The 13,273-nt window shown below is 48.1% G+C and overlaps 1 protein-coding gene across 1 annotated transcript in view; it reads right to left on the reverse strand.

The window, feature by feature from the left end:
• Window positions 1-12,930, reverse strand: part of USP7 (ubiquitin specific peptidase 7) — a 58,749-nt gene extending 45,819 nt beyond the window's left edge. Inside the window, exon 1 of the mRNA XM_045542559.1 lies at window positions 12,644-12,930. Coding sequence (XP_045398515.1) covers window positions 12,644-12,719 — 76 coding nt within the window. The 5' untranslated portion in view covers window positions 12,720-12,930. The remainder of the gene's footprint in view (window positions 1-12,643) is intronic.
• Window positions 12,931-13,273: the final 343 nt, after the last annotated feature.

Raw genomic sequence — 13,273 nt, forward strand, 5'->3', positions numbered from 1 at the left:
AGCCTTCCTGCTTCCCACAGCCGGATGCAATCTCTCTCTTGGATTCCAGAACCCTGTTTGTTCACCTCTGTGGCATTCATCACTTTTTACACCACATTATTTGTTCACACGAATTGTGTCCTGCTGGCTTTTCCTTGTCACTTTGTCTTTGTTACCCACCCTGCCCAGTGTCTAAGGTATACATCACCAGCATGCATGCACCATGCTGCACCCCAGTTTGGGGAACCTTATTCCTAAATTATTACAGATGACATTGCTTGGTTTTCTATATTCTAAACCCCCCAGACCAAGAGTGTGATAAGAGCCCCCTACGGTAACAGAAGTAAAATCCAGTTCACAGGCTGTGTCTAGTGAGCAGCACTGTCCCACAGAGCTTTCTGTGACGAACGATGGTGACATTCTATGTCCAAGATGGGAGCCACGAGCTACATGTGGGCTGCTGTGACAGAGGAACTAATATTCTCAATCTTACTCAATTTTATTTAAATAGCCACATGTAGTTGAAGCATATGAAACTTGGCTGGTGAGAAAATGAATAGTTATTTCTCATTAATTTAAACTTAATCAGCCAGTATGTGGCTCATACTGGACTTCAAGGTCTAGAAATCACTTCATCCCTCAGAGCCTTGGTTTCTATACCTGGAGTTGGGGTCATAATGGAATCTTTCACCTCTAAAACAACATTATGTGACCCTGTCAGTGCCCTCCATGATTTTATTACATTCAAAATAAAAAACAGTATTTTTTCCAATTAATTAAACATTTATTAAAAATCTTCAGCATACAAAACAGTGTTAGGCATTGTAGAAAGGATACAAAGGATTGGAAAGACGATAAACTTTTTTTTAAGAAAAATAGAAGCCTTTTTTAAAAATTATAGGACTGGCCAGGTAAGGTCACTCATGCCTCTAATCCCGGCACTTTGTGATGTCAAGGCAGAAGGATTGCTTGAGACCAGGAGTCTGAGACCAAGCTGGGCAACATGGCAAGACCCCATGGCTACAAAAAATTTAAACATTTAGCCAGGCATGGTTGTACAAGCCTGTAGTCCCAGCTACTCAAGAAACTGAGGCAGGAGGATTGCCTGAGCCCATTTGTTCAAGGCTGCAGTGAGCTGAGATCATGCTACTATACTCTACCCTGGGCAACAAAGCTAGTCCCTGCTTCCAAAAAATAAAAAAATTAAAAAAGATAAAGTAACTTTTTAAAAAAACTACAGGACTTAACTTCATCAAAATAGAAATTTTAAATAAAAGCCTCTGATTTCCAAAGGAAACGACTCACAGAAAACTTTTACATTTGTACTGCTAATTCTTCCTCTCTCCATGTCCCAGGGTAATTAATAACCCCAACATTAGAATGCTCCTGAAAACTTGTCACACTTCAGTTGGGATCATGCTTTTAGCATGACATTTCCCACAGTACTGGGAGTACCCTCCTAACCCTGCCTGTCACCAACTCAGCACTGCTAAGTGTCCAGGAGACAGAAGCAGTTGTCACTGGCCGCCTTGCACTCTGAAGCTCACTCAAAACCAGTCACCTGAAGGATCATGTCTTCCTGACTAGGGCACCCAAGGGTCACTTATCCTCTCACTGACCAACCCGGGAACAGTCACCTGCCCAGGTAACCACATGTCATCATTTGTGCTGTGTGGACACTTGCTCCTGACCAGTTCACGGGGCCAGCACTTCAGTCTTCCATCTTATTTTTCCCAGCAGAACCTCACACACGAATTGATGACCAATAAATAACAGTTCAATCCACTACCTGCACACTGGTCGTAATCACCCATCTGAAGCAAAAAAAAATCACAGCTCCTGTGCGTTGTGTCGTGTGAGCAGCAGGGACATTCAGAAAACGACTAAGATCAAAAAGCCACATTTATTTATGCTTTCTTGAATCACCGACTTCATAGGCAAAGACTAAAGTCCAACCAAGTAAAGATTTCTGTATTTAAAACAGTATTATTGCTACAGTTTCAGACTGCTACAGTCGCTTTACAAACTATTGTCTATGAAGATATGTATCTTTTTTATATATCTTTAAAACTCACTGTCAGGAACAAGGCCCAAAAGGAAAATATTCAAAATATGCTGCATAAATACCACATAGCTAGCTAGAAGTCAATGAAGCAAGGAGACTGGCCTTTTAAGTCACCTAATTTCTTCCAACCTCTGCCCAGCTAAGGAATCCTGAGGCTCTGGTACCTCTGACCCAGTTTTCCATCCACCTGCGAAAGCTGCTGCTGAAAGAAACTAGGTGATCTAGGCAACAGGATGGGTCCAGCCCAGCTGGTCAGGGCTTCAGAGAGAACACAGCCCACCCGGCAGGGGGCTCACCCAGTGTGCCAGCCCGGCTAGGGCAGCAGCTGTGTGGGCTTGGAGAGAGCTCTTGCTGCAGTCCGCTCGTGTGTAAACGGGAAGGGTGGTGGGGGGATGGGACAACCCCAGGACCTACCTCCGTGAGGCCTGATTTCTAACCCTGTACATCTACAGAACCGGGTGCTCTGAAATTGCCCTAATACCTGACCCTGTGCCTCTACAGAATGGAGAACTTTGAAATTGCCCAAGGCCTAGCTGACAATAGTCGTCCTTTTCACATTTAAATCTCCCCATATATTCTGAGCTATTAATACATAGAGACTAGGATGGTTTGCTTTAGGGATGATTCATTTCAGTTCACAATCTTATTAAAATCTGTTACTGAATACCCGATTCAGAAAGGAAGAAATCTACCAACATGTTATAGTTTCTCATTTTTTATGCCACCATACTCCACTTGCTGCTGTGCCCTGGTGGCCTCAGCCTATTCTGGCAGTGGGCTACTTTCTATATTTAAAACATGTGGTGAACCGCAAGAAAACCTTCAGACTAGGAAGCCCAACTGCAGTTTACCACTTTGGGGTGGTGAGGTAAGAAACGTGGGAGAAGACGGCAAGGTGTCTAAATAAAAAACCAGTCAACGGCTACTTTTATGGCCAATGGTGTCTACTGGCTACGAATCACACGTGGCTGTGAAGCCAGACCACGTGGATTCCAATCTCACCTCTACCACTTGCTCTGGGTGACCTCAAGGTACGCTATGTAACTTGCTCAGGGCCTTCTTTTGTTCTGCTATAAAATGGGTTTGATGCTGTGCCTATTTCAGAGAGTTGTATGGAAGTCAGAAGTCTACACTGCGTCTCACTAGGTGTCCACAGGGCTGCGTCCCTTCTCTGGGGGCTCTAGCGGGTAACGTGCTTCCCTGGCTTTTCCAGCTTCCGGAGGCCACCTGCATTCCTGGGATCCCCCATGCATCTTCAACGTCAGCAGGGGCCGGTCAAGTCTTTCCTCACATTGCTGACACGGACCCTTGTCATTAAACTGTGGCCACCCATCTAACACACGATGACCTCCTCACCTAAGGATCCTGAATTGAATCACATCTGCAAAGTCCCTACGCCATGTATCGTAGCTTATTCACCAGTTCCAGGGGTCAGGACATGGACATCACCCTGCATAGCAGACCCTAAACGCCTAGTCAGACACTGGCAGTCCCCCAGCCCATTGTGCTACTCTACCCCCTCACCCCTGACAACTCACACCCTCTTCTCAAACTCAGCTGGGTCACCTTCCCTGCATAAGCCAGCTCTGAATTTCCTTTCCATGGCAACTGCCCCTCCACCCTTCCACCCTTCCGTCAGGACTTCCCTGGCGCCCTCCCTTGCTCCTTCACTCTCTGAGGTGTTGGGGGTGGAAAGCAGGGACCACAAGTAAATGCCAGTCTGGAGGCGCTTAAGGGATGAGAGCCTGCACCAGGCCCTGTGGGCACCACAGCAAGAATACTGCGGCCACAACAGTCGGGAGTGAGCGATGACCAGGAGGAAATGAAGACAAACAAGCAAAGGCAGTGGGGGGCGGGGGTGACAACAGATGCCCTACACGGCCCTGCTCAAAGCAGAGGCTTCGAACAGGTGTCTCTCTCAGAGACTGGCAGAAATGGAGAGCAAGCTTTAGATACTTTTATGAAGTCTGACTTTGCTGCCACATCCAAATGTGTGTTCAGCAGGCCCATCTCTCTAAACAGGGCGTGAGGCAGTTCGGGTGCTGCCAAACTGGCGTCGCGCTTCCCAAGGCACGACTGCATTTGGTCGCGGGCAGCAGGACCACATTACGGCCTCTGATTTCAGAGTTAACTCTAACCCAAAAGTAAATAACACCCAGAACCCACTTTCTTCAATGCAAGACAATTTAGCTGTAAGTCTGTAAGAAAAATTGTCAAAGTTGTCTACAGAAATGAAGTATTAGAAAAAATTTACTTTCTAACTTTTCTTAGAGACAGGGTCTTGCTCTGTCACCTGGGCTGGAGTGCAGTGGCACAGTCATAGCTCACTGTAACCTCAAACTCCTGACCTAGAATGATCCCCCTGCCTCAGCCTCCAGAGTAGCTGGGAATACAGACGTGTGCCACCACAATCAGCTTTTTAAATTTTTCTTAGAGAAGCGTTCTTACTGTGTTGCCCAGGCTGGTCTTGAACTCCTGGCCTCAAGCGATCCTCCTGCCTCAGTCTCCCAAAGCACTAGGATTATAGGCATGAGCCACAGTGCCCCACCAAAAAATTTACTTAAGTGTAAATGTAGACTTTTAATGTGGCCAATTGCTTTTTCATGCAAAATTCTTCTGAATTATCACTGGTGGAATAACAAAGTTACACATGTAATAGTGATTCTGTATATTAATCACCTATACACACTTTCTGTGAACATGTACACTCTTTCTACAATTCTTTTCTTTCTTCCCATGTAATCTTTGTTCTAAATGTAACTGCTGAACTGTAATTTTACATTAGCTGAATTTCATAAACTGGGGCTTGTATTTTTACAAGCCTATCTCAAATAATTTGTTTGCATTGTGTTTCTAACATGATGGATAGTACTATCCATGATGGACTGAAAATTTAAAAAACTCATTCCTTCACCACAAATAATGTGGGAAGCACTGCTCTTTCGGGTTTGCCTGAGAACCATTCATCTGCAAGTTTCCAATGCTTTTACTCATTTTAATTCTGCTTCTCCAGGATACACTGTATCTCTCCAACATTCAATGGGACCCTAATGCTACCAAAAACACCTTCAAGCGAGAATCCAGCCAGTTTTCTTGGCCAGTTAGGTGGACACTGGCCCACAAAACTTTATGAGGTGATTGTCCAATATCGGGGCTGTACTGGCTACTGACCATTTAATGTGGCTAGTCAAATGAGGAATTTTTTAATTTTAAACTGGAGTCACTGCATGTCGCTGGAAGCTGCCATAATCGCACAGTGCAGGGTTAGACCCTTAGTCTTCCTAGCCCATGGCATTCCCCTTGCCCCCAGTATGAAAATGAGTGGTTTTCAGGAGAAACATGGGTCTAAAGTAGGAAAACACTCCCACTGTGCTCATCACTACTGGCAGCAGAAGGCTGGACTGCTTCAGAGCAGGTCCCGTCCTGGCTAGGGCAAGCAGGACACCACAGCAGGAGAAGCTTGGGGGGATCTCACAGGTTGGGGTGCCCAAGGAGGCCACAGCAATCCTCGCCACAGCAATCCTCACCCCACCAGTTACTTCTCTGGGGGCTTTCTTGAGGTCAAGCATTCTACCCTCTTCATCCCTACAAGTTCAAGACATAAGAGAAAAGAGTGACTAAGAATCTTTTGGGGAGAATTCTTATTAAGTATCTAGGATGGTTCTAAAACAGCAACATGGACTTAAGGATGTTTTTAACCACTCCATACACATTTTGCTTGAATGAACAATTTCTCCAAGCTGATATAAACTAGCAACTGGAAGAAGCAAGCACTTGGAATGACCCGCTCCACACTATTTACAAAGGAGCTGGTCTGTGTAACCACGTACACATGTTAAAGAGTATTCCATGTGCTTGTTTTAAAACAGCAATCCTGCAGGGCCAATTTACAGTCTTGAAATGTAATTTATTCCCCCAAAATCATACTGATGAAACGTACTTGAAACTCTAGGTCAATGGTCCACAGCCTTTTCATTAACATAAGGGGCTGCGGTGTGGCAAGGTTTTCTCGGACAACACATTCAGGGTAACACACACCCATTTCCCTTGCAAACATGCCCCTTGACTCTTTCTGAAGGTACCACAAATGCAGTGGCAGGAGGGACAGCAAAGAGAAGTTAGATCACCACCCACGCACCTGCAGTTACACCCTGGGATGTGATCAAGCCCATAATACACGGCACCCTACCAAACTCGCACAGTGTGTCTCCCAAACCAGATGCCTGCTGAACAGCTTATTGCGAGAGCTAGACCAGTTGATATTCTGGCAGTTGGTACATAACACGGGCCACCGCCCTCCCAGTATCAGGGTGTAAGGAAACCTTAGTTACTGGTGTGAAACCAAAACTGAGGGACCTCGGTTTTTGAATACTCTGTGGCAGGCCAGAAAAATCACACAACTGTCCTGGTTTCTCAAGAAAGCCTCCTTCTATTAACAGATAACTTATAGATTCTCAATGACCCAAAAAGAATGAAGGGCCATCACCCTAAGACTAAAATACAACACTCACTCACAGGTTTCAAACATTTGAATTTTAAGCTCCTATCAGATCCCTTGGAGTCCTTGAAAGGACACCTGGGCATCTCTGTGACTATGAACAGCTGTGATCTCAGAACCGTGGTCTCCACCCCTCCAGGGCTGACCTAAGAGCTGAACTGGCGGAACACAGCAATAGGCAGAGCACAGCGACAGCCCGGTCCCCACCAGTCAGTCCCTCTGTCCACCCACTCACTGCAACCCCAGCATGGCCTCAGCCATCCTCTACCCTTCTTATAGCAGAACCACGTAGAAGAGTCAACACTACTTCTGAGGGTGGGTTCTCCCAGGTGTCCCTCTTCCTTTCCCATTTTGGGATCCAGTTGGTCTCACTCTCAGGGGTATCCTGAGTTCTGGAAGCATCCCGCTCTTGCTCTGGTTGGTGTAATTCCCTACATAAGAAACTTTCTAATTACTGTTTCAAATCTCCAAATAAAAGTTTAAATTACCAACCCTTAGTAGACCTGCTTCTCTTCAAGTATTTCAACACATCTGACTTCTCATTAGCCAAGGCATGTGTTAACTTACTAGAAAAATGGCATAACTGACTTTCATGCCTACGCATGACACTTAAAATCTTGCTTCCTCCAACTTTCTTAAGTCCAAATTAGTTCAGAACAAGTAGTTTATAAAGCAGGTGACATTTTAACATTCAACTCTATCATGGTACATGTCAAGAAATGCCTTGTTACACCTCTTGTTCTCCAGGGCTAAATTTCTTTGCCTTGGAAATCAAGCAGAAATATCCAGGCTACCTATTACTCATCCAAAAAACCAGAAACAAAAATAACTTTCAAAAATACTCAAAAGAACCTTTCAGTAATTTATGAAGACCTATCAATGTCCTTGTCTGAAAAACAAGCTATTCCTTGCGAAAGGATCAAAAAAGCACCATTGCGTTAACGTTAAAAGCAATAAAACTAAATTAGCAGCTATCAAGGCAATATTGTTTTATGGCTTCAGCATTCTCTTTCACAGAGCCACCTTGCCAGCCAGCCATCTCCTGTATTACTGTTTAGCTGAGTTCATTGATAAGGTGTTTCCTGAATGAGTAGCTCTCACAAATAAATTTAACAAAAAAGGAACCTACAGTGGTCATTTTGAGAACAAACAATCCAACAGTGAGGAAGTCAGGTACACAAATTCGGCCCCCACAGGCAAAACAGCAGGTGGAGCAGAAAGTTACATGGCTCTTCTGCAAGGCAACCGGCTGAGGCGACCACAAAGAGTTAGGAGAAAGGGGACACATGAATGAGGTCCTGGACCACTATCCTGGTTATGTCCTGTCTTCCTGTAGGAGAGGCTGCTGCTGCCACCTACACAAGTGCACGTGTGCTGGGGGCCGGTAGCATAAAGGAGGCTGAGACCATCCTGAGGACCCTGGCAATGTGACTTCAGGACACCTGAATCCTTCTAAGCAGGGCAACGAGTGACAGGGCAGAGAATTCTGTGGGCAGCCAGTTCTCATAGCTGCGTGGGGTTCAGGCAGGGTAGAAGCAGAGCACAGTAAAGAAGACTGTTGCAACAGTTCCAGCATGAGGCCACAAGGGCCTCCTTTAAGGTGGTGGCTGGAAAAACAAAATGGCCTTGGTAACAGGATGCAGGGATCCAGACAGAAGAATTCAAGGCCGGCTCCCAAAGCCTAGAGGCACGGTGACCTGGCTTCCCTACAACAATGCAATTCTCAACTTTACCAATTTCTCCAACACGCATGCTGCAGGGATAATCAGAAGGCTAATGAGCTCACCAAACTTCAGCACCAGTGTCACAAAGCACCAAAGCCACTTAACTCCTATTATCTAGTTAATTGTTTTCAAAATATTACATCTTTAACCTTAAATCCCTACTTAGGCACATCAAACCCAGAATCTCATGGTTAACAATTCTTATGTGAGGTTGGTTGTTTTTTTTTTCCAACCCACCTCAATTATATCCACATCAGGATATAATTACTGTAGGACATTTTTGCATATGACCAATCATCTCTTGCTCCACCTGTGGTGTATGCCCCACTTTAGTCTTAGACGAAGTATGTTCTTTCCTCAGCTGCAAAGGTTTCACCATCAGAGCAACACCACTTACTGAACATCTCCTATGCTCCAAACTCTGTGCCTGGCACTTCACACGTGCTTGGTGACTTTAGTCTCACAACAACCTGGGCAGGTAGCTATGACCAACTGTCCTTTTCGAGGACATAGAAACCGAGACACCAAGAGCATAAGCAACATACATGACGTCACACAGCAATTAAATGACAAAATCCTGACTCAAATTCCAAGCACAGGAGACTGTCTTAGCCACCACACTGCCCTACCATGAATCTTAATTTCATGACCTCTTTCTCCCTTTCTAAAAAATTGATTTAAAAAATGGAAAGTATACTTCCTTCCCACATTTGCTGGTATCAATCATTTATTTGATTATAGAGGAAAAGAGAATCAGAAGATCGGCAGCCTGAAAGGAGAGGAGAGCTGAAGCCTGTGGGGAACAACCTGAAATCATATCACAGCCTGACGTGGCACATCAAAGGGAAACGTTTCTAGGTTTGGCCTAATTTCTCCTGTACCGGGTTCTCTGAGTTGATGTTCATTTTGTAACTTCGTAAAAAAAATTTTACCACCGTAAGCCTATGTAAGGAAAATCAATATCTTCATGTTATTTGATTTTTGTCTTGCTAGGGGGATATTTGAAAGGAATCTTATTTTTTAGTTATAATAAAATACACAGCACAAGTTTATCCAGGTGGGTGGGTGCAAGAGAACTCACTGTCCACTCCCAAACATGCTTTAGCAGAAAAAGTATCTTCAAACTCCAACAATATGCACAAGTTTGATAAAAAAAGAAACCCACCACCATCCCTGGAACAAAAAAATACAGATGTCTGTGACCAATTCTCAGAAGCTACAGTTGACTTGTTGGTTTGCTCCTGGATTTAGTGCCATATAAAAGCCAACCACCTAGCCCATTCGTGTCTGAGATTCCACTCTGAAACAGACTGCTCCCATGGGCAGAACCGCCACACCAGGGAAGAAACAGAGTTTTCACACAGAATGCAGACCTCAGGAAAACTTCTGTTGATTCAACAGGGCACCCACAGACAAGACTACTAACTCTCTAGGTGTTGAGAGGGCAGAGACCTGAGCAAGTCATTCCTTCAGCCCCCAGGCCTCAGTGACCATCAAAGCCAGACAGTGAATAAACTGCCTAGCAAATGTATTCCCAGCCAGATCTATTAACACCACCACCTCCATAGCTCTATCTGCCTCCAACTAGAAACACGCAGTTGGCTGCTTCAGGCCTTTTAGAGAGCATGTGGCCACAATCCCAACGAGCTGCCAATAGAACCCCCATTTCTTCCCTCTCTGCACTTTACCCATCATAAGTTTCCTAACTCCTCAGAACAGGTCGTTTTTAAAATAACTAATCCACAGCATTGCTATTCTCCAGCGGATATACAAGGGCTGTGCAGAGTTCAGTTAAAAGCAAATGCAACCTCAACAGAGTGAGGCAGGAGGAGAGCAAACTAACAGTGACCTACTGACAGGGAAATACCAACCAACCAAACCAGTCTCTCAGCCTCCTTCAAAACCACCCTGCCCAGGAGGGCAGGATGCTCAAGCTCCTCGTTTACCAAGCCTCCCCTTCCTCAAGCTGGTCAGACCCAGCTGCTGTCTCTATAGGAATTAAGGCAAGACAGGAAACAGGTGCGAGACACCAGCTCCAACAGGGATCCCATTCACAGCCTGGCATATGAAGCCAACCAGAGTTGGTATTCGCTAAGCTCCACCCTCTGGCTTTTCAATACAAGTGTATTCTTTCACTCTTTCTGATCTTAAGTTACAATACATAAGCCTAGCACATTTTAGGAATGGAAAGGCTGAAATCCATGGCATACGACATAGGCAGCTTTTTAAGCCATACACCTGTGGGTGCTCACAGGGTACTAACTTGTCGATAGCCATCACGTGCCCCCCAAGACACGGTACCTTCTGGAGATGAAACCAACACAGAAGCCCACTCAGAAGAAACAAGCTAAAGCTTAAGAATCCGCATTAGTAACTAAAACCCTTGGCATCCAATTTGAGACACTGGTAAATTTGCAGGTTAATGACCTCAGGGGTTACCTCTGCAATGCAAACTTTGATGTGGAAATAAAACTTCATGATTAAAAAAAAACACTTCATGAGAAGAGAAAGAAGTCTCGAAACCACGCACGGATGGGTAGAAAGGGACCTTCTAAAAAAATTCTTCCATCTTTTGGCCAGGAGCTCAATGAAAAAAAGAGAAGAAAACAAAAATTCTTCCACCACTCTTTTAGCAAAGCCCTTGAAACTTATGTTCGTGGGTGTTTCCCAAAGACACAGTTCTGTGTCAGAAATATACTCTGTAGTGATGTCCATGTTTATTCAAACTCCTGTCCAAAAACACTTGGTAAGTGTTACGAAAATGTACATGGGAAATCAATATGCTCACCTTACTGGAGTTTTGTCTTGGTAGGATACTATTCAAAAAGAAAAATGAAAACGCTTTATGTTTCAGATGTGTTGCAAAGTATAGCATAAAAGGAATACACACAATTCTCTCAGCGATGTATGCCTTCACCTATTTGGCTTAATCACACATGCCAGATGTTCTGTGAAGTTATTGCCTTGCTGGGGCTGAGTAAAATAGATAGCCTGGTTCTTGGCATGGTCTCCGCTCTCCTGTCCCCCAGTACTGCCATTGATAAGTACTATTAGTGAGTGCCTATAGCAGGCACCTCAGCCACTTTGCCATTTGCAACCTGGCAAGCAATTTTTTCAGTGAACAATTACTGGCAGTAAGTTATTCACAGGGGAATAGCAGTCTTGGCTAAGTGTTCCCACCAACCGGTGTGCAGCGCCCCACACGTGTGACTACCCCACAGGACAAGTACTGCTTTACCTGCACTTCCCTAGAGCCTCCATTCATTTATGCAAGCCAAGATTCTTTGATAAAAGCAAAACTAGAACAAAACATTCAATGCCTGTTCATTCAGTTGCCCCCCATTTGACTCTTCAAAGTGTGATCCCTTAACGAGGGTAAGAAAACTACCTTAAGACTATTGTGGCTTTGCCCTTTTAAGTACTATGAACCGTATGAAATAAGGTAGCTCCCAATCATGTCCTAGTCGGCTTGAGCTACAAAAATCAAAGACTCTTCCCTCTGCAGCGCCTTTACATCAAACCTTTACAACCAAGATCTCCTATCTCGAACTAACAGTACCTTAGAAAATTTCTGCCACATAGACAGAAAATTGAGTTACCTTTAGAGTCAGGTCTGAGTCTGACGCAGATAGTGTGGTGGGGCTTTCACGTAGTTTCAAGCACACACCTGGCCCGATGCTGACTGCACCACTGGAGTTTGGAGCCAGGTACCAAACTCCCCGAGAAAACAGGTAACTCAGAAACCAGCAGAGCCTGGGTCACAACTCTGAGCCAGTCCCAAAGCTGAGAACATCTGCGTTCCTTGCAGGTGTTTTCAAAACTGAGCCTTACGCTAGGCAGTGCTGTTATAAAGTGATTGGGGGGAAACGCTTCTCAGCCCCGGAGGACCCTCCGGGGGAGCGCACAGAAGCAGGTGCGGGCGAGCCCCGAGTCCGAGGAGGTCTGGAGTTCCCGGAGCTTACCAGGCAGCAGCAGGCCCAGCGAGACGCCTGAGAACGGGGACGGTCCTCGGAGCCCGCCTCCCGACCTGGGCGGCAGCGCTGCCGCCAGGAGCGAGACAACATCTCCGTGCCTCGGCGGCTGGAGCGCCCTAATTTACAACTCCGGGCGCTTTGTGCCGGGGCGGCCGAGCGCCGGGCGGCCGCGGGGTCCGGACAATGCGCAGGGCCGGGGTCCCGCCGGCCGCCCCCGCCCGCGGGCGCGGCATGACGGTGCAGCCTCGCCGGGCCGGGCCGGGGCCGGGGCGGCCGGGCCGAGGCCCGGCGGCCGCCGCGGCCTGGTTAAAGATGGCGAGCCCCTCGCGTGGCTCCCGCGGCTCCCCCCGGCCACAATGGAAGGCGCCCCCCGGCCCCGCCGCGGCCGGCCCGCGGGCCTCACCTTCCATCTCCATGTCCTCGGGCTCGCTCAGCTGCTGCTCGCCCGCTTTCTGCTGCTGCTGCTGCTGGTGGTTCATGTCGGCCGCGGCCTGGGCCTCGCCTGCGGCCGGGGGCCGGGGCTGCGGGCCCGGCGGGCGGGCGGCGGCGGCGGCGGCGAGCCCGGGCGGCGGCGGCGGCGACGGCGGCGGGGCGGCCTCCTCCTCCTCCTCCCGCGCGTCGTCGGCGGCGGCGGCGGCCCCGGGGCGGCCCGCGGCGGGCGGCGGCGGCGGCGGCGGCAGGGAGACGCGCACGTACTTGCTCGCGATTCGCCCAATCTCGGCGCCGAGGCGGGCGGGCGGCCGGCGGGCCGGGCCGGGCGGCCTCGTCGCTCGCTGCGGCCGCCGCCGCCGCCGCCGCCGCCGCGGGGCCCGCCTCCCGCCGCCGGGGCTGGGGCCGGGGCTGCGGGGCCGCGGGCCGGCCGGGGGCGGAGGGCGGCCGGGAGGGGGCCGCGGAGTCAGCCCCGCCTCGGGCCGGGCGCGGCGGGCGGGAGGCCTGGCCGGCCGCGGCTGGCCTGCGGGGCCTGGGGCCGGCGGAAGCGGCGGCGGCGCGGGCGGGCGACGGGCCGGCCGCGCTCGGGGCGCTGCGGCCTCCG

The sequence above is a fragment of the Lemur catta genome, chromosome 2 (genome assembly GCF_020740605.2).
Source record: "Lemur catta isolate mLemCat1 chromosome 2, mLemCat1.pri, whole genome shotgun sequence".
Lineage (NCBI taxonomy): Eukaryota > Metazoa > Chordata > Mammalia > Primates > Lemuridae > Lemur > Lemur catta.